The sequence below is a fragment of the Penicillium chrysogenum genome (assembly GCF_028827035.1).
Source record: "Penicillium chrysogenum strain IBT 35668 chromosome Unknown utg000001l_segment0_segment0, whole genome shotgun sequence".
In the NCBI taxonomy this organism is placed as follows: domain Eukaryota; kingdom Fungi; phylum Ascomycota; class Eurotiomycetes; order Eurotiales; family Aspergillaceae; genus Penicillium; species Penicillium chrysogenum.
In genome coordinates this window covers 8,058,389-8,083,568 of record NW_026622749.1, presented here as the reverse complement: position 1 = coordinate 8,083,568, position 25,180 = coordinate 8,058,389, and the positions used below count along the sequence as shown (strand labels likewise).

Genomic DNA, 25,180 nt, shown 5'->3' with positions numbered 1-25,180 from the left:
GGTCCAGGTCAAGCTTGACTTGAAGAATTACATGGCTCCATGTCGTGGCCGATCGGGTCATCGAGGACTGTCACCAAAGGATCACGACCGATTTCATTATGACCCCAGAAACTCTGGACAATCTTGCCGCGTACATCTGGCGAGTTCATCTCGTAACCGTCAGGGCTCTCGGCTGGTAAATCACCGTCACGGCGGATCACCTGACGGCGACAGCGACCACGATGATCACCGACGGGGTGATCGGCTCCCGAGATCTCGTAGGAGACACACTCGTCGGTGGAGTCGCTCTGAATCGAGTCTTCGGAAGGTTTCGTGCACGGGACTTATTTTACCTACCTAGGTACCTAGGTAGGTAGGGTCTCCTCAAACTGGAATCAGAGTCTAACCTTGGAATAACAGTTTGTGAGCATGATGATGGTACGATTCCACTTGCCCTATATGTGGTTTGTGTCCATGATCATCAACAACCATACACATGGGAAAAGGCATTATCTTGCCCAGGTGGGTTAACGTGTGTCCTTCCTTCCTCTTCCTCTAATTTCACCTTTTCCTCACTCTGACATCTCTTTGACTCTGATTCAATCCTCCATCCATCTTCACTCTGGCCTCACTTTCTTTTCACTCTGGCTTGGCATTTTCGCCATGTCGTCTTCTTCAGTTGCAGCCACCTCTTCCTTCTCGCAAGTGAGCGCTCATTCAATGGGCTTCTGTTCCACATCTTCCATCTCCTCTCCGTTCCATGGCCCCGTTATCGTTGATAGAATGGGGTTTCTACAGTCAACACTCCGCGCTAGAGGACAAGTCCACAGCTCTGTCAGCTCCACCCATGTCTCTTCCTCCTCGTGGCAGCCTTCTTTCTCTTTAAGTTCCTCGCTCCTCACTACAGTTCTCTCTAATTTTTCTTTACTTCTCATTCCACCTCGCCGATGCAAAACATGCTGAAGTTTCACCTCAAGCTTCTCTTGACCCTGTTCTTCCTTCTGGTAAGTGGAATTTGACTGCGAACTATTAGTGCCTGACGAACATGCCACATCCTGAGTGAGGGCGCTCGAGACCAGAGGAGACACTTGTCTCTGATGAATTCAAATACCCTGACTTCCCCGACAGTCCACACTGATCTACATAAGGGACATGTTAACTAATCAAATGATTTTAGTTATTTGTGGCTCCAGTGGAACTCGCGAAAAGTCTCGCCTGTCAGGCCCTATTGCTGAGGTTGATGAAGACCCTTACGGGTACCTAACAATCCGGGATGCTTGCATTAAGTGCATAATGGGTATGTATAAACATCAACCTAGTAATCATTGGCAATGGCTTATACATGCGTATATAGCACAGGGAAATGTGCCATGGCCGGCCATGATGTGCCCGCCCTGCCACCCGGCAGGTGGCGATGAGCATAAGAGCCAATGGGGTGTTGGTAACACTACCTTGGTGTTGAGCCTTCTGACCTTTATTCATGCTGCCGTAATAAGCGTCCCGAAGCTTCTACGTAAGGCATGCCGTATAGGGCTCAACTGGTACTGGAACGTACTAGACAAGAGGCTGGAAGACTCGCATTCCGGACTCAAGGAGGACAAGAAGGCCCTCCATAAGAGGGTCACCACCCCGAAAGAGACCCTTGAGCATAAAGCCAAGGTAGAGGTTGGGGAGGGGGTTTTGCGCCAGCGCCGACAGCCTGGCAAGGAGTGGTCAAAGGATGAGATCGGCGGTGGGGAGGGCAGCCAGTAAATTGCTCCCCCGGTCGCCCTGGTCCTCTCCCTCTTCTTCGTCTCGACGCCCGGTCACCGAAGCTCAGGCCACCGTTAACACCGTCCAGCAATCTGGCCGTGTAGTATAATTACCGGAATGGCCATTCAGACGTTTCAACAGTGGACTTGCAGTAATCACTTCTACGAGTAGTTTATTACGACCCTCGTTAAATACGCAAGTTAAAAAAAGAGAATAGGACTTCAACAACTCGTCATGCCACATGTCGGACCAGCAGGTCAAAGGTACAATCAACCCACCCCAAAGACAGCACCCCAGTAAACACTCACCGCGTCACAAACCCCCTCATACGCAAGCCAACTCTGAAACTTATCCTCAAGCTCACAAGCCGTCCACAGAATCTCCTCCCAAAACCCCTTCTCAACATCAACCCTACTATTAAACCCCCGTACAACATCAACCGGCAATGTCCAAGCCCGCGTATACTCACCCTCATCCGTATACGTAGGATTAACCTCATGAATCTCGAACACAGTAGCAGGATTAAACTTCGGGAAGTTGGCATGGATGAAGAATACGTCTGGCGCGGGTGCATCATCGCCTCTGACACGCCATATCCCACGACTAGTCAGGGCGAAGTCATGGACTGGATCGAACTGCGCCATTGCGGAGCCGGCCAAACCACTGCGGGTCTCGTGGCCGAGGGCGCAGATAGGCTCGCTGACTTGGTAGAAGGATTCTTGCATGGCGGTCGCGGCTGCGACGAAGGTTTCCTTATCGCCTTCGCCGGCTGCACCCTGTGAGAGCAGCGGGTAATAGTGCGAGGGACCGTGGTAGTTGTAGTACGTCGTTAGGAGGAGGGATCGGAGATGTGATCTCTTAGAGAGGAGAACTTCGCCTGATTCTGTTGATTGGCGCATGTCCATTGGTGGTGGTGGGTAGTTTGCAATATCGTAGAATAGCGGGGAAACAGATGAAGCCCAGAAATCGGGCCAGGTCAGCATGCCCGTTGAGAGGAAGGGCTCGATCGTGAAGAGATGTTCTGGTTTCTGGAGGGGGAAGGCGTCTGCGTCTAGGAAGAGGAGTTCCTCAAAAGACGAGAAGAGCATTGCGAAGGGCTTGAATTGGTATTTCTCGATTCGGGCTGGGGCGGAAATGAGTATACGGGATAGGACTATGCACCGCGCGTTCAGGGAGGGGAGGACTATGTCGCATATGTACTCTTCGTACTCGTCTTCGTCGGAGAGGAATACTTCCATTGGGAGGGTGGAGCCGGTTCGGCGCAGCATGCGCAGGGATATCACTAGTACTGGGAGGTACGTCCCTCCTGCTGTTGAAACTATGCCTTTTGTGCCTGGGAGGTAGGGGAGATCGGGTGGGGAGTTGGCGATTGTATTCACGAACCCGGTATGTGCTTCTTTCATTGTTATGATGTCTTCCTCTGGAATGTAGAGAGTATCTGGGCGTGGTGGTGCATTGTGGGCATTGAAGCCTTTTGTGGACGCCTTTTCGTATTCGATGATAGGCTCTGTGTCCGGCGCATACTTTTCTAGCAGACCGTGGAATTCCCGCCAGAATTGGCGATGTGAGGGTGCCAGGTCTGTGATGGCCTGTGGAGAGGAGGGGTTGGGGATGTAGGTTTCGAGATGTCTCAATATTGTCCAGGTGAGAAAGATAAGGAGCATTAATGCTGCAAATAGCGTTCGTACGCGTAAAAAGGATCGCGGGATCATCGTGGAGTGTCTCGGATGTCAGTCGACTTCCCCACAGAAGCTCGGACAAGATCGACGCCGATGACGTCGATGGTCAGGTACCCGTGGACCTTCAATGAATGATTTACTCGCATGTCATATAAACAAAGATAATGTCAATGGAAACGTGAGGCTTGTAGAATGTAAACTTTGATGATTACATGTATCCCTTGGTTGCACTGACCCCCTTGTTCTCGACAACCAGAAGTCACTATGCGTGTTCAGTGGCCATCAATATAGCAGTATGTCAAGTCTCTAGCTAGAGATACTGCCTGAACTTGAGAACCGGGCAAAAGAATAAGAACTCAATAAGTAATCCATCTGACACTAGCTGTGTACTACATTGGTCTCCATGTCAACTTCAAATTTGATATGTGAACGCCGGAAACCCCTGTGCCGGTTCAGGCCTAACCTCCTCCCTCAAAGCCTTCAGCTCTTTATCTTTCTCTGCACTTTCCGCCTTCAACTCCTCATTTCTATGAGTTAGATACTCAACCCTTTTAAACGCCATTGCGGTGGTTGTCAGCCTCCGAGCAAGCTTATGCGACAGATCGACCACAAACTCTCCCCCCTCGGTGATAAGTTCGTCTAGGTCCTCACCAACCAGAGTCGTGTACCGCAGCGCCACAAACTGAGCGAGCAAGTTCCTCGCATCATCAACCGTACTGGTGGTTTTATAGACCAGTCGGATTGCATCCACCAAGTACGGGAATGGGGCCTTGTCTGTTTGCTCCAGGGCAACAAGAACCTGGGCCAGACGATTCAGAGCAAATTGCTCCAATTTCTCAAAGTTGAGTTGACTTGCGAAGGAATAGACTTTCGCGTGGAGATAAATCTCCGCAGCGGTGCTTCCCTCGGTTTCTTGTTCTAGCTCTTCTTGGTCTTGGTCTTGCTTTTCATGGTCCGGGACCTTTTGAGCCGAGGCGTGCTCTGTGGCCAGAGTGACCCCGTCGCAGTACTCCAAAGGAGTCAGAGGTCGGTCATTTAGGTCGCATTCTGATAGGGCCTGGGTCGGTGGAGAGTCTGGACCTATAGAGGACTCTGCAACTGGGGACAGTGACCTTGCGCGTGTGGGAAACATGGGAGTTGGTGACTCTGGCCATGAAGGCTGCGTCTGTGGGCTATCAGGTGGTGACGGTTGTTCTGCGTCGTTGATTTGGTATTAGTGTTCCGATCCTTTTTGATGATGAGAACGGATAGTGCAACAGGAGGGTTTATTACCGTCTTCTTCCTCCGCTTCTTCTGCCTCATCTACTACTACTTCTTGTTCTTCTTGTTGTTCCTCTCCCTCTTGCGCTGTGGCCTCTTCCCCCGCATCTGCCTCACCATCCTCAGCTGCCACAGAGGTCGCTTGAGGTGCTTGATACCCTCCGGAGTAAAGGAAATTCAATACACAATCAATAGTTTGCTCATCAAAACCACTCCAATCAATGGCCTCCTCATATTCGTCAGTTGAGGCCTTCAGTCGGGCATCGAATGCGGGGTGGACCTCGAGTGTTCCACGGTGGACGTAGTAAACGCGCTCGTCACTACCCACGACGATCTTGACTGGCCGCTTTGCGAAAATTGACCTGTTTGGAAGTTAGCAAGAATCATCGTGGTGAATAGACCATAGTCTTGTGTGGATATACTTGGAGATCTTCGAGTCGGGCGACATGATTGAAAATTCAAGAACGGACAAAGGAGAAAATATAAAAAGATGACCCTGGAGAAAGTTAGGACGATCAGGAAGTAAATGTTATGATGTTTAAGTAGGGAAATCCCAGAGCACAGTCCTCGTGATAAAACCAGCCAACAAGTACTTGGCAGGTGCTTTTGACGATGCAGTGAGACCCAATCTATTTTAAAAGTAGGGCGACCTCTAGCAGGCGTATACGTGGGCTCACTAGGCTGTCGCATTCTCTACATATGTACACGGCCAACCGGCATATACACATTGCAGTCCATTGCAGGCCTTTGCAGCTACTTCTATTAATTCGGCTAGGGCTTCAAGGTTACGAGACAGACATGTACTTACATATGTACCTATGTACATTTTATACATTTTATACATTTTATACATTTTATACATTTTACATTTTTCCTGTTATCATCCACTTGAAGCAACCTACCAAATCAAATTTTATCATTTCCTCCGTGCAGTTCTTGGCTACACTATGGCCCTTAGCAGCGAATGGTAACCGGATGGCGCTGGTAGAATCGACTTTCGACTTGATGGCGCTAGGGAATTGAAATCCTTCGAGAAGGCGACCGATTACATGACCATTGCCAGAGGTTCACGAGTATAACTATGCTGATGTCCGTTTTGCTTTGGTCGTAGTTATAATACTAACACGGAGGAAAGACATCCAAAAAGACATACAATATCTGAAAAGACTACTAAAAAGACTCCTAAAAAGGCTATAAGCGACATCACTATAATTAAGAATATCTAAACACTTGGAGTATTCAGGAATGCCGAAATATGACTGGAGCGGGTAATTAGCTCGGGGAATTGTGGGAACTGCTCTTTTCCTCCTCTTCTTCTTCTTCTTCTCGACTTCTTTACTTCTCTTCTCTATACTACCCGCATGTACCATGCATTCAATTGGCCATGTCAAATCGGATTGGCAAAGATATCTCTATCCCCCAAAGAAGGCGAGATGGCTGCACAGAATGTCGCCGCAAAAAAGTCAAAGTAAGGAACTTCGTACTGGCCAACTGAACATCGCTAATAAAATATCCAGTGTGACCTGAAGAAGCCTATCTGCTCGCGCTGCACTCGGTTTCCCAAAGAGTGCAAATATGATATTAATATCATCAACCGGAATGTAGTCATTCACACAAGGCAAAGTGAAGCGAATCGTCGCAATGAGAACGTCAACCAGAGCCTAAACCCTATCGCTCATCAGCCTGTTCTAAACCCATCACCAATTTTAACATCAAAGGAATCTCAGTTTTTCATGCACATATTCAACACCGAAACCGCCCCCCGGCTGTTCCCCGCAGCCCCAGCGCTCTTCCTGCAAAGAATCATCGCATCTTCCCTGGAGACACCCCATCTTCTCTATGCCCTTCTGGCATCTGCCTGCAGTCATCACAGCCGACTGGTTCAAGATACAGGACCAAGTTCTTGGGTATCCTGCTTGAGATTTACAAACTTGTCAATTTCTAGCCTGCGCTCTGCTCTCAGTGAAACGAATGCAACACTGACAGCGGAGACTGTCACAACAGCGATGGCTCTGTGCACTAACGATGTGTGCAATGGGAATATGCAAACGTGGCGGACTCATCTTGGTGGGGTAATGCGTCTTTTGGGTGCCTTTCTGGCTAGTCAAGGAACACCGCGCATTGCTGATCCTTACATTCAGTGCTTGGTCAAATGGTTCACAACAATGGATGTTCTCGCAGGATTATCAGGGCTGGGTACTAGTGGCGTGATGAGCCCTGATACTGGGCTACTGGAGAGGTCCTTTGATCTGTTAACCCCGCATGTCGACGATATATGTGGATACTCCTTGAAGTTGGCTCCCCTGCTTGCGCGGCTATCTCAATTGCTGCAGCGCCAACGCCACACTGGCCCTGGGATGCAACAAGACATTTTGGCAGAAGCTCAAAGGCTTGAGGTTGAGATTCTTTCCCTTGTTGGGTGCAGTGTTTCTGGTGGAGATTCTATTGAACTGAAGAATACACATCTTGCCTTTGTTCACTCTGCTTTATTACATCTCCATCGGCGGGTCCAAACACTTCCAAGGGACCACGAGACGGTGAAAGAGGATATCAGGAATATCATAGCCGCAGTGGAAGATATCCCGCCCTTCTCTTCTGCGAATATATTGATCCTTTGGCCTATGTTCAGTGCTGGCTGTGAAACCGATGACGCCGATGAGCGTGAGTTTATCCACAACCGGATGGGCGACATGCAAAGTCTTGGGATGGGAAACTTTACAAGAGCACGAGAGCTTCTGTCTAAGTTCTGGACATTCGAGACATCCTTGCCCTGGGACATCTATTTTGCGAATCTTGAATTGGAATTGGTTCTATTTTAGTCACTCAGCAAGCCAGCGGCAACTTCTCATACTCGTCACGCATGAACTGTCTCAGAGAATTCAATCCATCAACTATCACCTGATTTTCCTGGACATAGCCCAATCGCACATATCCACGAAAGTCCAGACCACCGCCGAAGCACTGGCTTCCAGGGACCAGCATCACCCCGGTCATTTCCTGGAGTCGCTGGCAAAATACGACATCGTCAATTGCTTTGCCTTCCTTGTCAACAAACTTGATGAACGCAGTCGTTCCAGCCTTTGGCTTTGTCCACTTCATAGCCCAGTTGTGCTCTTCAATGAATGTCTCAAGGACTTCGAGATTCTGGCGGGACAGGCGAAGATTGCGCTGCAACAGGTTTTCCACGCATGGCCTAGACAATGCATGAGCGGCCACGCTATCGTCGATTTGACCAACCGAGATGAGAGTATAATCACGGGCAGAGGCACAAGCCTCGATAATCTCAGGATTCGGCGAAGCAATCCAACCCAGTCGGATCCCAGCCAAGCTGAAAGCTTTGGACATGGAGCCCGTTGCAATAACATTCTCATACCCGAATTCAAGAATAGACGGCGGAACTCCCTGATCAGAGTCAAGTGAATGGAACAGAGGTCGATAAACCTCATCAGAATGAATCAGGACACCATGCTCACGCGCGATATCAACAATCTCCTGCAATTCCTCGCGACGAAGAATCGCCCCAGTGGGATTCTGGGGGTTACTATAGATTCAGTCAGTAAATATCCAGTCAATATCCACCAAAAGCCATACTTACTTCAAAATAATCATCCTCGTGTTCGGTCTAATCAAAGATCTCAACTTCCCCAAGTCCATATCCCATCCATTTCCCTCATCCGACCGCCACAGACTAACCCCCGCCCCGAAAGACTCTGGAACAGAGTATAATTGTTGGTACGTTGGATACTGACAAATAACATGATCCTCCGGCCCGACGTGAGTATAAAGTGCCAAGAAATTAGCTTGGATGGCACCGTTTGTGACGAGGACGCGGTCAGCAGACACGGGGCTGGTCTCGGGAGATCCAGATTGCGAATACAATTTTGCGATGTTGGTTCTCAGCGCCTCGGATCCCCGGATTGCGCCGTAGACTTGCTTCTGTGTATAGTCTACCAGATCCTTTTTCGGGGATAGGGCTAGGAGGTCATTGAGGGAGATGGATGCGCAGCATGTTTCGGCCAGGTTGTGTTTTGCGCTGGTTTCGTAGAGGTCCATCCACTTTTTGATGTTAGTTTCTATCTAAATAGGTAGGTTGATTGGCTTGGGGGTTGTGTACTTGTTCCACGGCGAACGCGTTGATTCGGACCATTTTATCCCGAGCCTTGTATTGTAAAGAGGGCAGTTTGGGTATGAAAACAAGATATAGAATTTGAAACCCGGATAGATTTCGAGGATTTTATATACGTCGACCTCCCATTTTTGGAGACTAGATGTGGATGATGTGATTGGCTGGGTCGCATATGTGTCCCAATTAGGCAATATTGGGGCTCTTGCCCACTGGACCGCGAAGTCGATGCATATTGTCTGTCTACCGGTAGACATTTCTGTCTCAAGCGGAATATAACGTTGTGCAAAGATTGGACAGGTCGCCTCCATTACCTAGTGGGATTCTTGGCAGTTTAATGACAGGTTTGCGTTTAGCCCGGCATGGATGGCAGGTTCAATTGCATCTTATTATAATATTACGCGCTAGTATCTGCATATCAACCTGACTCGTGGCTATTCTCTTCCTCCTCCAAGATCGTCGAGTAGGGTAGGAACTTGCGATCCTCCGTCTGCGCCTCTAGGTAGTCGAAGGATGGTTTCTGGGGTTCAGAATCTAGAAGCTCCTGTTTTACACGGGGCCGCCGTGGCTCATCCGACTCTTCAATATGCAGGACTTGTGATAAGGTACTGCCGGTGAAATGAAGCATCATGCCTAGAGTGGCTCCGACAAGCACCGCCCCGGTCATGAAATAGATGAATGCCTACTAGAGCTTAGTAAATGTGCCACCAAGGAGCTACTACATGGACACATGTGATAGCAAAAATGCCTATCTCATACATACCTCTAACTTAATGAGGATACGCAATGGAAGCAGAGCCAGGTATAAGACGACATGTCCGATGTAGATCACTGGCGATGCGAGGAAGAGAAGGGTTGACAACAAGTAGGACAGTAATTGGATTGTAAAACCAAGAACGAGCAACAGAGGGTATTTCACGATCGATACCCAGCCCATGATTATTATGAAGGCATGTAGCAAAACAATGTACGCATCTTGACTCTGTTATGATATCCAAGTAACACGCGCCGCGGTCCAGCTGCCAAGCCCTAAGCCCTATATTACCGGATTGAGCTTCCGGCGTCATCGGCGTCTACTGTACTTTGACAATGTGAGTACATCAATCGACTTTGATTACTGCCCACCGCCAATCCTTACTTTTGAGCTAGCATCGGAAGTGTCTTTCTTCAATCCGCCATTGCGACTTAGTCCGACCACCCTCTTTCCCCAACTCGCAGCAAGAGCTCGGCCTAAAGTCATCTCACCTTTCCCCGCCTTCGATGGGCAACAACCCTTCCAAAGGCCCGGTGGGCGACGCGTCGCCGGCCCATGCCCACCACAGCTCTGCAAGCGACCGAAAGGTCGCCCGTCGATCCTCCATCAATACAATCTCGGCCCCAAAGGCCACAGCCGCTGATCCCTCAGCCACAAAGGAGACAGCCGCTGGGCACTCGGCAGGATACCAAGGATCCGTGCAAGAGCGTTTACAATCCCGAAATGTCCCCGAGTCAGCACCTAAGAACATAGAGAAGGCTCCGCCACCAGAGACACGTCGACCTGAGCCTTCCGCAATCAAGGATATTCCATCCCGCGACCACTCCAACCCGGTCCAAGTCCCGATCTCGCGCAATGTCCCGGGGCGCGATCCTGTGGCACCATCTGCCCCGCCCCTCAACTCGTACTATAGCGCATCGGCACACCTACAACATCCACCGCGCCTGCCATTGCCAATTGGCGATGCTAACACCACACCCGGATCGCCCGTCGCCGGCCCTGAGGACTCGCATATCCAGTCGCTCCCCGCGGATCGGCTCTTAGATGAACGGATGGATCCAAGTACTCTGGCTTCAGGTAATATAACCATTGAAGAGGAGGAGTTGCTTGATGAGCTCCAGCCATACACCATCAGTGGCGCAGGCAAAGCCGTCCCTGTCGTAATTGAATGGACAGCGCCTGCTCAGAAGGTCTATGTTACTGGAACTTTTGTTAACTGGGAAAAGAAGTTCCGTCTGCACAGGAGGTTGGTTAAATGACTAGGTTGGGATTCTGGGGACTTGGCTAATACTCGATAGTGAACAAAATCCCTCCGTTATGTCTGCTACTCTGAACCTTCGACCTGGCACGCACCACTTGAAATTCATTGTTGATGGAACAATGCGCGCTGCAGACAGTCTTCCGACTGCCGTCGACTTCACTAATCATCTGGTCAACTACATTGAAATAAGTGCAGATGATGCCCATGACAAGGACTCGGGTGTTCCATCCGGAGCTCACACTCCACACACGTTGCCGGATGCCTCTAAGCAGGATCCAGGAGATACCGAGGCCCACCCTCTAGAAAAGGAAGAAGGCGAGGAAGAGGTTCCACCCGGTGATTTCGGTGATGCCATTCCTCAATTCCTCGCCGATCTAGATAAGGAAGAAGATAGCCCGGCCTATGTCCAGGCCGCCAATGTCATTGGGGACACGGCTACCCCTCCCAGTCTGCCTCTCTTCTTGGGCAAGTCAATTCTCAATGGCACAACCCCCATGAAAGACGATAGCAGCGTTCTGAACTATCCGAACCATACTGTCCTCAACCACCTCGCCACGAGCAGTATCAAGAACGGTGTCCTGGCTACAAGTGTGACAACCAGGTATAAAAGAAAAGTAAGTTACTGCTTTAAACACTTTTCGTGGATTAACTAATCTCGTGTTCTGCAGTATGTCACGACCATTTTGTACAAACCGACTGGCGATATCACAGAATGAGCCATGTCCGAACATATCGGCGGTTTTTCATTGCATACAGACATTCTTTTGCCGAATACTGCCTCGGTCATGTTGTGGTCTGTTCGATCTGCAGAGATAAAAAGATCTGCAAGCAATTTCCTGTCTTGTCCGACTCATTGACCCTCGCCAGCCTGCTTCCTGTCTGTCCAGGTGTTCTCGAATTCCTCGTTCATGATGGCAACTAGATCCTACTACTAGATCACCCGGTCATTGACTACAACCAGCACACATGAATGTGCGTTGAGCGATCCGTCTCAGTGAGGAGATGACCACATATTGCATACTTTCTCAGGCGTTACTTGTTGGGTGTTGGGAGAGGAATTTGGGATTGTTCATGGGGAATTGATACAGCTGTACAGGCGCTTGGATTTATGCAAGGATATTACAAATGCCTTGGAAACCCACTTGGGATGAGTGGTGAATGTTGAATAACTTTTTCCAATCAATGGATCTAACGGAATTCAAAAGGATATCAGATCTGACTCGCTCAATTCATAACACATGATAGATATAATTTTTGGGTTCAGACAAGACGTCCATATCAATCCCGCCACTTCACAAACACTTCATCCGTACGGAACCGCTGGGTACAAGTGCTCTCACTCAATGGGGTCCGGAATCCGGTCCCGTATGCCAGCATACCAGCCTGCGCAATCATAATCCCGTTATCGATGCAGAACCGCTCATCCGTGGCATAGACACTCCCACCGCGATCCCGTGCCATGATACCCATCATCTCCTGCAAACGCTCATTCGATCCAACACCACCAACAATAAGAACCTGCTTCGATCCAACATGCGCCATTGCGCGCTCGGTGATCTCAACAAGCATTGAAAAGACAGTTTCCTGGAGGGAAAAGCACAGATCTGCGCGTGTGGGCTTGCTTTCCAATGACTCGTCCGCAGCGGTAGTAGAATCAGCCGTTTTCTGCTCATCTTCTCGCGCCTTCTCTTCCCCGCCTAACCCCCATTGCTTAGCGAGCCCATCGATCGCAGCCAGGATCCCCGAGAATGAACAGTCCATGCCCTTCACGACATAGGGTAGATCGACTAGCTGCTTTCCTTGCTTCGCTAGCTGTTCAATGTTATATCCCGGGGCGGGGTCGTTGGAGATGTGCAATGTGCGCGCGAACCGGTCTAGACAGTTTCCTACTGCCATATCGAGGGTCTCGCCGAAGATGCGATACCGCTGCGAGCTGTACGCAATGACTTGTGTGTTACCACCGGAGACGTATAGGACGACTGGGTTTGTTGCGCCGGTAATGAGACGGCCCATTTCGATGTCTGGAGATTCACATTGTCAGCGGTTTGTTCGAGTTCCAATGCCAAATAGCAGGCACTGTCTATAGCAGGTGTGTATGGATACGTACGTCCAACACAGTGGTTTACTCCGACTAGCTCTTTGCCCCAAAGTAGACTCAACATCCGCGCGGCGATCACCACACTCTGTAGCGGGGCACCCATTCCGGGTCCCTTGGTGAAACAAATGCAGTCCACATCGTCGACGGTAACCTTCGCTTCTTTGAGAGCTTGTTTGACCAGCTTCACAACCCATGACCGGTGATGGCGCGCTGTATCCTTGGGTAGGAAGCCCTCGCCTGGCGGGGAGACATAGGTGTGTCTGATATTGGCGAGGACCTGCGGGGGACTACCATCCTTGGGATGCAGCATGATGCCGATACCCAATTTGTTGGCGGAGCCTTCCATACCAATTGCGATCATGATGGGCGGTATTTCAAGGTATCAATGAGAGTGTGTCAGTTGAAAGCCAATAGAATCATACGCAATGTATGAGACCTCTGAAGTCTGCTATGATTTTCGTTATCGTTATCGGCGTTAAAAGCGGCACCCGTCGGTTGGCCCGAACTAAACCCGAGCTACCCTTCTCGACTTTAGTTTGCATACTCCCGACTCTCTTCTTCTTTCCCCTCTTCTCCATTATTTTCTTCTTCCCTACCGGTATCCACTTCATTTCTTCCTTCGTTTTACACCCTCCTTGTACCCCTGCTTTCCCTCCCGTGGGATCTCCCCCGTCATGTCTTCGACAGCCCACTTCCCCGACGCCGAGGGCTTTCAACAACAGTCTGACAACTTCATGTCATGGTTGCAAGCCAGCCCCGGTGTGCAACTCAACCCCAAACTCAGGCTCGCAGATCTTCGAGCCACTGGAGCGGGTCGTGGTGTCGGTAAGTGTCCTAAAAATCTATTCTCCAACCACACAAAAGCGTCTACGGATTCTTCCCAAAAATGAGAGTCCTATAATTGTCATAGCCAGTCACTAATATATTACTTGACTCTAGTGGCACAAAGCAACATCTCGGAAGGTGAAGAACTGTTCTCGATTCCGCGCGCCATGGTCCTCACCGTACAAAACTCAGAGCTGAGGACCCTGCTCGGGGAGAATCTAGAGGAGCAGATGGGTCCGTGGCTCTCCCTGATGCTGGTCATGGTGTATGAATACCTGCAAGGAGAAAAGTCAAGATGGGCTCCGTATTTCCGGGTTTTGCCTTCTCGTTTCGACACCCTGATGTTTTGGTCGCCTGCCGAGCTGCAGGAGCTGCAGGCTAGCACTATTGTCGAGAAGATTGGTCGGTCAGGCGCCGAGGAGTCGATTAGGAATTCCATCGCTCCTATTTTGGCAAAGAGGCCGGATCTCTTCCCTCCTCCTCAAGGTCTTGCGTCTTGGGAGGGTGATGCTGGTGATGCTGCCCTTATTCAAGTGGGCCATATCATGGGGTCCCTCATTATGGCCTATGCTTTTGACATCGAGAAGTCCGAGGATGATGGTGACGAGGGAGAGGCTAACGACGAGAGTTACATGACTGATGACGAAGAGGAGGAGCAGCTACCTAAGGGTATGGTCCCGCTCGCGGATCTGCTTAACGCCGATGCGGACCGAAACAACGTGAGTTTGGATACGATATTATTTATTCACCCTCAATTCTAACTCTCTTTCATAAGGCCCGTCTCTACCAGGAAGAAGGTGCCCTAGTCATGAAGGCAATCAAGCCAATTCAACAAGGCGAGGAAATCTTCAACGATTACGGAGAGATCCCCCGCGCAGATCTCCTCCGCCGATACGGCTATGTGACCGATAACTACGCTGTTTACGACGTACTTGAGCTATCATTGGAAACCATCTGCGAAGCCGCAGGGCTTCCTAACGCAGATGTCGAGTCTCAGCCCCGACTTGAGTTCCTCGCAAGCCTCGACATCCTCGATGACGGCTATGTAATCCCCAGACCTGTCAACGCCAACCCGTCTTTGCAAGACATACTGCCAGCCGAGTTGGTTGTCCTCCTGGCCACGCTGACTCTCTCCGCCGAGGAGTTCAAGCAGCGCGTGTCCAAGGACAAGGCTCCTAAGCCGGCCTTGGGCGCCAATTCGACTGCTATCTTGATCAAGGCGCTGCAGAAGCGACAGGAGCAATACGCTACGTCCCTGGCCGATGACCTCCAACTTAGGGCTTCGCTTTCTCCGCTGCCTGAGACTGGTGACGTGGATGAGGGGGCTCGTCGCGTACGGATGGCCTTGCAGGTTCGCATTGGCGAGAAGGAGGTCTTGCAGGCTGTCTTGGGTATGCTGCAGCCCGCTACTTCTAATTCATTGAAACGTTCCGCCAACGGCGATGATGGCGAATCGCGCCAGTTCAAGACGCAGAGGGTGTGAGAGCCTTTTGTTCTTGCGTCTATTTACTACGGCCGATATCAGTCTGTTCTACTGAACCCAACAGAACCAAAAAAAGTGCTTCTTGCGAGTGATTAAATTGTTTTAGATTTTCTGAATGTTTTTGAGCCTTTTTCTTTGCCCTCCCATTCGTCGCTTGCATCATAACTTCGGTTATCCATCATACAAAGGCTGCCCGACACCAGCCAACACCACCAAGATTCGGGAGAAAAAAAGATACTATGTACATTAACAAATGCAGACGCGCTCAGCCACGAATGGCTAGCACCTGCGTCGAAACGAAATGTCGAGAAAGAGATGTGTGAGAAGGTGGGTGGAAACGCGGCGGGAAAAAAAGAAGAGAAACAGGGCATCAAACCAGCCAGCCCGCGGAAATCATCGAAACATGAGGGAGTACTAAAACTACAGGTGTGGTAAAAGGGGAGGGGAGACAAGGAGACGAAGGGATGAGAAAAACAGCGCCACGAAGAAAACGCCCGCCAAATGCTGTGAAAGATGAAAAAGGGAAAAGAGTCGTTCAGGTCTCTGACACCGCCACGGCACCTGGTCCGAGACTCGATCCCATGGAGCCAGGGTGTTGACCATTTTGCTCCAGCAGTCGTCGCTGAGCCTGTGCTTGGGCTGCCTGTGCTTGCGCCTGCGCATGAGCCTGGGCAGCCACTGCAGCCTGTTCGCGCGCCTTGGCCATGGTGATAGCCCGGTGCTGCATGATTTGAATGCTGTACGCATCGGTATCATAATCGTATTCATCGTCGGAGTCTTCTTGGTCGAACTTGAATCGGTCGGCCTTGATTGGGTCCATCTCGACTTTACGGGCTCCCATGTTTCGACGATCGATCATCAACCGACCACCACGTCCAATTCGTCGTCGGAAAGATGGCATACGGTGTGGTTCGTCATGCAGTTCCACGGCGTGCGATGCAAGCTTGTCTCTGGAGAAGAGCGGGCTAGTGACGTCTAAGGAAGTATCCATATCACCAGATGATTCTGACGATGGAGGGGTGGGCAACTGTGCCGTGAATGCGGGTCGGAAGGTAGCCACATCGAATGTCCTTTCTGGAGAAGGAGACAGTGGTGCACGGGTGTGATCCACGTATCCCTCGTTCCACTTGATGTGCTTCGTGATGTTCTGCTTGATGTCGCGCAGAATCTCGTTCTCTTTCTCGGCCTGGACGTCCTCCAGTAGCTGCAAATCCTCTGCGCCCTGCCCAGCTTTGAGGGGCATGCGCAGTTGAGGAGCATTGGGACGTTGAGGCGGCATATCGAGCACCCTCTTTTTCGGCTATGGAGCATGGTTAGCATATGCATATATTGAGCGATCACAATGCCCATGCTTACCTTTTGGTTGATGAGATCCTCATCATCGTCCTTGATGTTGAGCTTGCGCTTCATCTCCTTGACCTCAGCACGTTGCTTGAAGAGCTGTCGCTCCATGGACAGCATTTCCCTCCGAGCAATTTCGCGCTGGCGCACCAAAGCAACGAGCTCGCGAGCATCTTCCAGCTCTTTGCGAAGACGTCTAAGCTTTTCGGCACTCTGCGCATCTCTACCACGAGTCTTGCGGATCTGGCGAACCTCGCGTCTACGGAAACAGACAAATGGATCACTGTCGTCGGTGTCTTGGCCAGTCTCGAACTGCGGGGATTGAAGTTAGCGATGCTGCATGGCCAATGGCATGGGACAATAACGTACCTTAAGCTGTGGTACGAGTGCGTTATTTTGGACAGCCATCCGACGCGACTTCCAGTGGTCGTATATTTCCTTGGCAAAAATCTTCATGGGATCTTCTAACGTGGCATCCATCATGTCTTGCATCTCTGCAAAGGATAACACTGGGGGATTATCGATTGATGCGTATGGCTGCTTCATCTGCGCCGTCTCCTCAAAGAAATTCATGACCTCCTCAAAGATATCCTCTGTACAACGACCAGCAGATGGATCGCGCTTCTGGTTCATGATCTTAAGGAAGACATCATCTTCCTCTGTCATATTGTACGGGCATCCGCAACAATCCTCGACGGTCGAGGAGAAGCGAATGTACGTCGCAGGTTGCGAGAAGATGGGAGGATAGAGTTCGTCATATTGAAGATTACTGAGAATGGTCTCGGGAGTAGGGATGTGTGCCTCGTTTACTTTGCCCTGGGCAGTGGCATTAATTGCGCGTTGCAGGTGAATTTCCTAAGACGATCCGAGGTCAGCGCGAGTCATTTTATATTGGGGTGAAAATTTCGTGTCATTTTGGCGATACTGTCACGTGACTGGTATAGGGATGAGGCTAAAATTAGGGACTCACCGACTCCTCGGCCTTTTCGACGCCGGTTTCGATCTGCTGTAGAGAGCTCTGGATTTCATCGTCGATGGCATCGATCTCTGACTCCCGGACAACGGGGATGGATGCCTTGGAGGTGAGCTTTTTAGGGCGCGTCCTCCCCAGGCCCCCGTACCGAGTCATAGCGTCGGGACGCGCAATAGAGCAACGACCATGGGCGGGGACGGGGTAAGATGGTAATCAGAATAAAGGTCCGTTCATGCGCTTTCTCGTAGACGTATTTTTGAGATGAAATTCGATGGAAGGGGGAGATATTGACGACTGAAGATGGGGTGATTCACGGCTAGCGGTTGGGTTGACGTTGTAATGTCAGCCGGCGGTGGCCTGTTTTGGCCGAGTGCACGGCCTCAGGGGCTCGCTTGCCTGTCCGCATCCGGTTAGTGCGGGGCTGGGCGATATCAGATTCCCCGGGCCCTTGGCAATAACAACTCTTCTGCCTCCTCCTTGTGCTGTCTTGCTTGATCTGTCTCCTTGTATTTGGTGTTCCACTAGTTCCGTGACCTCTATTTTCTTTCTCCATTGCATAAACCGCCACTGCACCTCGTCGCTGTATCTCGTTTCCCTCTCCAACCATCCATCATGGACCAGCCGCCCTCCCCCAATGAGCCCAACGCTGCTGCAATTTACGATGCGCGGAGACGCCGAGGCTCCGTGGGTACCACCCAGCTCTTCGATAACATTGTGTCTACCTCCAACTGTACGTTCTCCCCGGTCGGATATGGTGTCAAGGTGATGGATCGGAGTTGTGGCTGACTTTGCGACAACAGTCAACCGGGACGAGGTGGATCGCCTGCGCAAGCGCTTCATGAAGCTGGATAAGGTCTGTTCCGCGCGACGGACTGTCAGAGGATATTTTAGCATACTAAACGGAATATAGAATGCCTCCGGCACTATCGACCGTGATGAGTTCCTCTCCCTTCCCCAAGTGTCGTCCAACCCGCTCGCCACGAGGTTCGTTGCTCCCCGGACATCCAATCCACACCCCCACATACGATCTACGATCTACATACATATTATGACTGCATTCTAACCTATATTTATGATAGAATGATTGCCATCTTCGATGAAGACGGTGGCGGTGACGTGGACTTCCAGGAATTCGTGACCGGCCTGTCAGCATTCAGCTCAAAGGGCAACAAGCAAGAGAAACTGCGATTCGCATTCAAGGTGTACGACATTGACCGTGACGGCTACATTTCCAACGGCGAGCTGTTCATTGTGCTGAAGATGATGGTCGGCAATAACCTCAAGGACGTGCAGCTGCAGCAGATCGTCGACAAGACGATCATGGAGGCTGATAAGGATCAGGATGGAAAGATCAGCTTCGAGGAGTTCACGGATATGGTTGAGAATACAGACGTGAGCCTCAGTATGACACTGAGTATGTTTTGAGCCGCTTTGTCTTGCTGGGAGGTGTTCGTGCTGACTATGGGCCCAGATCAAATATGATTGCCTTTCTCACTGGTTGAGTGGCGATGTATTCAGTGGATGGTGTTTATTCTTTTCTTGGTGCTCGGCTTTCTCTTTCTTGGTCTCGACATGACATGACATGACTCAATGATCAGCGACGTGTTTGTAGTTTATTTTCTCCCGATATGGGAAGGACATATGGAAATTATCTCCCCATGACCTCTTTCTCCTGGCTATCTTTCGTCGCGCTGTTTTCCGTCGGCTCAGACACCCAGTGTCAATGGTGGTGCATAATATTTCCTGGGGAAGTACATGCGTGGCGAACCGAAGTATATCAAAGTATAGTATCAGCCACCCCAACCCCTTCCCTGACTATACAACAGCACCCTCCCCAATTCAACAATTCAACAACTCTACTTCCAACAAATTCCCTACACATCCCGGTCCCTACCTCACATCAGCAAATCTGGCCAGCACACACTCCAACCTCAACCCAACAAACAACAACCGAAACAAAGCCTTGACGTTTCAGCCGCATGAGGGACAACCCCCGTTCTCATCCGGACTAACCCTGATTACCCACAACAAACTAACCTCGGCAAACACCAGTTCCCCTCCCTCGAACATTTCTTTCCTTCTGGGCCGCAGTCTCGTGGACCGGATAACTCCCAACCAACGAGTTGGGTACGGGAGCAGCCACCATGACAAATCCTTGTTCGCCCAGCACTTGCGGATGCAGATGGTGCATCTTGCGTCTTATTATTGCCTTAGCCTCTTGCAGCATACACCACACACGCACACTCTCACCCAATTCTGCTGTTCTTTGTTGTTCTTGCCGTTCTCCCGACCCTCGGCTCCCGTCCCATCCCTGTCTGCATACATATGTAGTCTGTGCATGTGGCCACGCCGGTATGTATATAAAGAAATGAAACGCGTGGAAGGTAAAAGGTAAAAGGGTAGGTATACTTTGGTATACACTGTGTATACCATCGGGTGAATATAGTGTCTACGCGGATTGTATATACATTCGTTGGTATATACATCTGTGACTACTGACTACATATGTACATATGTACACATGTACCATAACTACTTAGATGGTGTGTATTGTATCTCGATGCCACAACTATTATCTACCATTCCCATCATCGTGCACCCCTCGGGATGTCCGTGCTCTGACTGGGCAACCGGACTGGATGAGCGTGGTGAGACGATAATTTCGGAATTCCGAGGCACTGGATTCGCTGGGTCTGCAGTCCGAGATGGAAGTCGTACAGTACTGTTGTTTCGAGGGAATGGTGGTCGTATCTTTTTTAATAGAATTTCTTATCTACGGGGGTAGGGGAGGAAAGGAAGGGTAAAGAAGGAATAGAAAGGGAGGGTATCACGTTAAGTTCGGTTTCCTTGCCCTCTACATAAAACATCCGATGTAGGTGCAGTAGTTTGTGTTTCAGGGAGATTTATTCCCTACCTCGGGGGTTTACGCCTAGTCTTTTGACGGGATTGGGAAAGGGAGATTCCGGTCTAAGCTTTTTTCTTTGGCTTCTAAGATTAGATATTGCATATGTAATGTTTCGTCTGACATGTTTGAGGATATCTAAACCTGAAACAGGGTGTAGGTAACTATGGAGATATAGTTTCTTTTCCTAACAGTATAAAGTACGTCAAAAGGCCGATTGTTTCAACATAGGATACCCTTTTTTCGCCCCGTTACCAATGTCCAAGCCCACCTGGACATAATACCCAGTTCCTCGTGTTTTGTGCTACCGGCTGGTCTATCCAACGTGTCGGGCTGGTATATACCGAGACCATGATCTAGAAGTCCGAGTACACGCGAGTCTATATGTCTGGCCAATGGTTTATTTTCTTCTATTTATTTGTATATTTATTGTTTTTCTTCAAGGGAAATTGATTTATTTCATGTCGTACATCCGCAGATTGCATCATCCTATTCCTTTTGTGGACGATTCGAAGTCTGCGTATCTTTTCCGTGGTATTAAATATACATATTCAGTACAGCGTACCCTCACGAGTACGATCTATATAGATAGGTTAAATGTTTAAAGGGAAACTTAATATGTAGATCATTCGAGAGAAGTATAACCCTGATCTTAGACCGTAATCAGTGGATTGTCTCCTCGAGTGTCGGAAAGGAATACAGAGATTTAAGGTACATAGTAAACAAATACCTTTGTCCCGGTACTTAGGGAGTACAACATACAACATAGTATTAAATGATAATTGCTTTTCTCCCCCTTGAGACCTGAGCAATCAGAAACCCGAGGAAAAGGAAACTGACGTATGTAGGTGGCCGTCAGGGTGCAGATCCAAGCGATGCTCCACTATTTGAATTGATTTATAGCTACCATCTTAAGGTAGTTTCATGTAGAGATGCAATAATCAGATGACTCTAATCTTCTATACTAAGTATTATTATTGTATCCCTATTATTATCTTAACATATCAGCCTCATGCATCTCCGCGAGGTTCCAGCAGCTGCCCGGCTAATCTCCCCGGAATGTAAATAGCATCCCCTTTTTTTATTTCCCAACTATTTTGTTTAGTTACGTTTAGTTGCGTTTAGTTATACTTTTGACTTTTGCTTTTTCTTTTTTTTTTTTCCCTTTCCACATTCTACGCAAGGGGAGAATATTTTGTCTCATGTTTCCTCTCCTTCATTATCAGCCCCAGGCAACATAGAGTGTTACACACCAGAACAAGAGAGTGAGAGTGTTAGAATAAAAAAAGAAACGAAAATATATACCACCTGACCTTAAGAGCTGAACTAAATTAATTAAATAAAATAAAGAATAATAATAATAAGAAAAACCATCTATTAAATCCAAAATGACACCAAATCCCTCGGGGCCAAGAACCAAAGCACCGGGTTCCCGATTATCACGCCAAATGGAGTTTAGGTGTAGATCCTCGATCGTCGATCATATTATATGGCTTTAGGGCTTATTTGTATATTTTGTATTCGATATTTTATATATTTTCCATTTTATATATTTTACATTTACCTTGGATCCTCCGTATTGGATGCTATATTTTGATTCTATGCCCGGAGCCCTTTCTTGTTACCCCCTTTGGTCCTCTTTTCTTCCCATACTACCCACTCTTATACCCTTTTGATACCCTTTTTATATACTATACTAGACCCATTCAAGGACCGGACTATACCTATACCTGATCTATCTGACTGTGAAGACTTTTCTCTTCTTTTCGGATCCATCACCCTAATATTTCTATCTAACTACCTGACTTCGCCCTTTCCTGCCTAATTACATATAATTCTGGTTTTTCGTTTTTCCCCCTTCTTTCTTCTCCAGCCTTTTTTTCCCCTTAATTTTCTATTCATTGCAATTATTGTGTTAATTTGTTTTCTCTGTTACTTAAATCGGTGTCGCAGCTGCGTCAGAGGACAAGATTTGAATGTCTACTTGAACCGCAAGGATCACCTCTCATCCTTTTCTTTCCTCACTCTCTCCCCCCACCCCCAACAAGGGAAAGACTTCATCCGTGGAAAAGAGTTTCCTGGAATCCATAAAATCATCCAAGCTGGCATCCTACGCAAGCCCACCGCTGTCCCCCAAGCATTGGGCTGAGCTTGATCTGCACCGATCCTGGGACAACCTCATGGATGGCGATCAACGTATGAAGCAGAATGAAAGGTCAATGTCTCGGTCTGGAAATGCCGCTCGCAGAGCACCTGGTCGTGCAACAGATGGTTTTGACCCGGCCATACAACCACGTGGAGACCAAACGGGGATGTCGCAACCCCCGGAGCAAGTCCCAATGTCCTACGACTACGGATACACAGGCAGCTCCTTCCACGGCGGTTCCCTGCAGTCGAACGAATTACAGAACTACCAACCCCAGGACTATGCACGGGCTCAACGGCCTCAACAAGTGCCGGCTATTCAGCACCAGCGACGGCGCGCGCCACCGCAGGATCCAGCTGCATTCTCACCCTATGACTCTACCATGCTGTACGGGTTCGGTCAGCAAGGTCCAGCCCAAGGACACTTCGAGGTTGTGCCACAGTACCAGACACGGCAGTCTGCAGCTATCGATGTCCTGTCGAACCAATTTGCCGTTCCACAGTATTTTGCGCCAGAGGAATCTGCAGGGTCTGGGGTCGCAGCACTCTCGCCTTATCTAAATGCGCAACTCCAGCCTTATAACCAAGGCCCCATGGCACGCCCGAACACCACCCAGTCCTTTTCTGCACCCATCTCTGATTTCTCTGCAATCGGGTCCGGGTCCATGAACCGCTTGGATCAACCCCAAACAGAGTCCCAGCAACAGCAGTCGGATCAGCTCAGCCTGGAGGAGGCCATCGGACGATACCAACGCATCCTGCGCCGCACTTTTGATCAAACGCGAGCCGGAAGATTGGTAGAGGCCGGAGGATCGCTACTCGAAATTTCTGAATGGCTTGTGACCCATGCACGGGATCTTGGTAAGATGCACTCTTTTTCAGTTTCTTATTGTTTCCTTTTTTTCGCCTCGAGAAGACAGAGGAGCAAGTGTCCACACTTTGTTATGACTCTCCTCGCCTAGTAGCACAGAAGTCGCACTTCGAACTGGATCCTTCTTTTTCTTGTTCTTTTCACCTAATGTCTGTCTCGGAGCCTGCAGGCGCGCGTCATGCAAGCATCATCTAACACCTTCATGGGTCTACAGTGAGAGGCTAATCCTTCTGGTCTGATATGTAGGCCTCCTCCATGACGACAGCGTCCAGTACCCCGACCGTCTGAAGCTATGGAGCGAATTCAACCTATGTTGGCTAGCCCTCTGCCAAAAGCAAAAGGACCTGGTGCTAGAAGTGATTGCGACAAGTCAGCAACCGGCGAATACGAGTCTAATTCGACGAGGTCGTATGGAGACTATGGGAAAGGACCTCATTCAGCTTTGCGATCAACTTGAACCCCACGGGTTAGTGGATTACCAAATGGGCATATGGGAAGAGGAGATACTGTCCGGTGAGTTTGCGCTATACTCCAATGCACCTATTTTACCTCCTAATCAAACCTCAGTGTTAGGGCAATGCCTTGATCTCATGGATAGTAGACCCGACCTCCACCACATCCCTACTAGACCCGAAGCCACGGCAGTACCACGACCATGAACCAAGTCCAAAGGAGGAAACAGAACAAGAGCAAAGAAGCAAACAAAAAAAAAAAAAAAGAAAACTGCAAAAAAGGAACGTACCAAAACGTCACATTAATTTGGACCCACTCCCAAATAAGAAAGACACGACTGCGCCATGACGATCGGAGACTATACGCAAGCCAATATCACCCAAGCGCTCCCGCCACGGGGAGGCTATTGCCTACTAGCGTCGCGCCAACCCCGATGTTGATATTTGACATCGCGAAGAGGTAACCTGTCACCTCTCACCTCGTTGGGCACCAATCAATCTCCCATTTTCTCCGAGACATCGACTGATCCCCTCCTTCCGTCTTCGGTCATCGGTCTTCCGTTCCCCTGTGAGAGGGACGATCACTTGCTGGCTCTCTCTTGGCCATAAGCGCTTGATCCTTCCAATTATACCTATCGCCTATGGTACTCGAGCTAACGAGGTGGCTGCCCGAAATACGGAGTACATTGTCGATTCGCTATAATCATTTCAACTATCACCTCATCACTCGCCATCAACCACGACCACTATCACTATCATCACAATCTTCCACTTCCCCGCTTACCATACCCTAATGACGAATCTGACGAGTTGTACATAGTCTCATGGTCTCTGTGGGTGGTTTTCTTTGGCTTATGTTGTTTCCTATCATCTTCCATCTCCTACCACCATCTCTATTTGTATTGAAACGATCTGAACTGGCTTTGCATTGGGGCGTGGGCAACGTGGAAAAGGACAAGGGGTATCTGGCGCAAAAATGGAACGGGGACCTTTGTGTTCCCGTTTTGGAATTGGGCTTGGGCTTATATCTCGCTAGCATACCCTTCCGAGGATTGGGATCTGAGACGGAGTCGATCTATTTGATATCACGTATCAACTATCTTCACTGTCCAGCATTTGCATATTTGGGTCATAGCAAGCTATATTAAAGGTAGAATTGGTAGTACTTCTTCAATCTGTAGGATATAGAGTTCAATCGCTCAACTCATGCCCTAATTGGTGCGTGATAGTTGGGTACGATGTTCATTCTGCTGCTATCGCATCCGTCCTGTCAGACTTGGTC

General features: G+C 49.4%; 14 protein-coding genes across 14 annotated transcripts; 7 read left to right on the top strand and 7 right to left on the bottom strand.

Annotated features, from left to right (window-relative positions):
• Positions 1 to 8: 8 nt before the first annotated feature.
• On the bottom strand, positions 9 to 410 carry N7489_003188 (uncharacterized protein; the record flags this gene model as incomplete). Its single annotated transcript, XM_056708943.1, has 2 exons — positions 9 to 287; positions 387 to 410. 2 exons carry the CDS (start codon positions 408 to 410, stop codon positions 9 to 11), a joined length of 303 nt encoding a protein of 100 aa, XP_056573245.1.
• A 232-nt stretch (positions 411 to 642) lies between these two features.
• N7489_003187 (uncharacterized protein) lies at positions 643 to 982 on the top strand (the record flags this gene model as incomplete). Its single annotated transcript, XM_056708942.1, has 2 exons — positions 643 to 813; positions 887 to 982. Coding segments are annotated over 2 exons (267 nt in total), but the record flags the coding sequence as incomplete, so codon positions are not given.
• Positions 983 to 1,362: 380 nt separating this feature from the next.
• On the top strand, positions 1,363 to 1,731 carry N7489_003186 (uncharacterized protein; the record flags this gene model as incomplete). Its single annotated transcript, XM_056708941.1, has 1 exon — positions 1,363 to 1,731. The coding sequence occupies one exon, from the start codon at positions 1,363 to 1,365 to the stop codon at positions 1,729 to 1,731; it is 369 nt and encodes a 122-aa protein (XP_056573243.1).
• Positions 1,732 to 2,000: 269 nt separating this feature from the next.
• Positions 2,001 to 3,443, bottom strand: N7489_003185 (alpha-mannosyltransferase; the record flags this gene model as incomplete). Its single annotated transcript, XM_056708940.1, has 1 exon — positions 2,001 to 3,443. One exon carries the CDS (start codon positions 3,441 to 3,443, stop codon positions 2,001 to 2,003), a length of 1,443 nt encoding a protein of 480 aa, XP_056573242.1.
• A 379-nt stretch (positions 3,444 to 3,822) lies between these two features.
• On the bottom strand, positions 3,823 to 5,118 carry N7489_003184 (uncharacterized protein; the record flags this gene model as incomplete). Its single annotated transcript, XM_056708939.1, has 3 exons — positions 3,823 to 4,604; positions 4,683 to 5,032; positions 5,093 to 5,118. The coding sequence occupies 3 exons, from the start codon at positions 5,116 to 5,118 to the stop codon at positions 3,823 to 3,825; spliced, it is 1,158 nt and encodes a 385-aa protein (XP_056573241.1).
• A 936-nt stretch (positions 5,119 to 6,054) lies between these two features.
• Positions 6,055 to 7,489, top strand: N7489_003183 (transcription factor domain-containing protein; the record flags this gene model as incomplete). Its single annotated transcript, XM_056708938.1, has 2 exons — positions 6,055 to 6,138; positions 6,188 to 7,489. The coding sequence occupies 2 exons, from the start codon at positions 6,055 to 6,057 to the stop codon at positions 7,487 to 7,489; spliced, it is 1,386 nt and encodes a 461-aa protein (XP_056573240.1).
• Positions 7,490 to 7,493: 4 nt separating this feature from the next.
• N7489_003182 (putative aminotransferase) lies at positions 7,494 to 8,817 on the bottom strand (the record flags this gene model as incomplete). Its single annotated transcript, XM_056708937.1, has 3 exons — positions 7,494 to 8,211; positions 8,266 to 8,726; positions 8,785 to 8,817. 3 exons carry the CDS (start codon positions 8,815 to 8,817, stop codon positions 7,494 to 7,496), a joined length of 1,212 nt encoding a protein of 403 aa, XP_056573239.1.
• A 394-nt stretch (positions 8,818 to 9,211) lies between these two features.
• On the bottom strand, positions 9,212 to 9,730 carry N7489_003181 (uncharacterized protein; the record flags this gene model as incomplete). The annotated part of the gene is made up of 2 exons (XM_056708936.1): positions 9,212 to 9,475; positions 9,557 to 9,730. The coding sequence occupies 2 exons, from the start codon at positions 9,728 to 9,730 to the stop codon at positions 9,212 to 9,214; spliced, it is 438 nt and encodes a 145-aa protein (XP_056573238.1).
• Positions 9,731 to 10,053: 323 nt separating this feature from the next.
• N7489_003180 (putative Snf1 kinase complex beta-subunit Gal83) lies at positions 10,054 to 11,524 on the top strand (the record flags this gene model as incomplete). The annotated part of the gene is made up of 3 exons (XM_056708935.1): positions 10,054 to 10,793; positions 10,846 to 11,422; positions 11,477 to 11,524. The coding sequence occupies 3 exons, from the start codon at positions 10,054 to 10,056 to the stop codon at positions 11,522 to 11,524; spliced, it is 1,365 nt and encodes a 454-aa protein (XP_056573237.1).
• Positions 11,525 to 12,086: 562 nt separating this feature from the next.
• On the bottom strand, positions 12,087 to 13,267 carry kae1 (O-sialoglycoprotein endopeptidase; the record flags this gene model as incomplete). Its single annotated transcript, XM_056708934.1, has 2 exons — positions 12,087 to 12,829; positions 12,916 to 13,267. 2 exons carry the CDS (start codon positions 13,265 to 13,267, stop codon positions 12,087 to 12,089), a joined length of 1,095 nt encoding a protein of 364 aa, XP_056573236.1.
• Positions 13,268 to 13,580: 313 nt separating this feature from the next.
• Positions 13,581 to 15,214, top strand: N7489_003178 (ribosomal lysine N-methyltransferase; the record flags this gene model as incomplete). The annotated part of the gene is made up of 3 exons (XM_056708933.1): positions 13,581 to 13,731; positions 13,846 to 14,450; positions 14,507 to 15,214. 3 exons carry the CDS (start codon positions 13,581 to 13,583, stop codon positions 15,212 to 15,214), a joined length of 1,464 nt encoding a protein of 487 aa, XP_056573235.1.
• Positions 15,215 to 15,749: 535 nt separating this feature from the next.
• On the bottom strand, positions 15,750 to 17,795 carry N7489_003177 (uncharacterized protein; the record flags this gene model as incomplete). The annotated part of the gene is made up of 4 exons (XM_056708932.1): positions 17,526 to 17,795; positions 16,925 to 17,410; positions 16,571 to 16,867; positions 15,750 to 16,514 (listed from the first exon to the last, which is right to left on the bottom strand). The coding sequence occupies exons 1-4, from the start codon at positions 17,682 to 17,684 to the stop codon at positions 15,750 to 15,752; spliced, it is 1,707 nt and encodes a 568-aa protein (XP_056573234.1). The 5' UTR covers positions 17,685 to 17,795.
• Positions 17,796 to 18,140: 345 nt separating this feature from the next.
• Positions 18,141 to 19,034, top strand: cnaB (calcineurin regulatory subunit B; the record flags this gene model as incomplete). The annotated part of the gene is made up of 5 exons (XM_056708931.1): positions 18,141 to 18,258; positions 18,329 to 18,381; positions 18,439 to 18,512; positions 18,608 to 18,942; positions 19,000 to 19,034. 5 exons carry the CDS (start codon positions 18,141 to 18,143, stop codon positions 19,008 to 19,010), a joined length of 591 nt encoding a protein of 196 aa, XP_056573233.1. The 3' UTR covers positions 19,011 to 19,034.
• A 3,576-nt stretch (positions 19,035 to 22,610) lies between these two features.
• On the top strand, positions 22,611 to 24,105 carry N7489_003175 (uncharacterized protein; the record flags this gene model as incomplete). Its single annotated transcript, XM_056708930.1, has 3 exons — positions 22,611 to 23,436; positions 23,693 to 23,959; positions 24,014 to 24,105. 3 exons carry the CDS (start codon positions 22,611 to 22,613, stop codon positions 24,103 to 24,105), a joined length of 1,185 nt encoding a protein of 394 aa, XP_056573232.1.
• Positions 24,106 to 25,180: the final 1,075 nt, after the last annotated feature.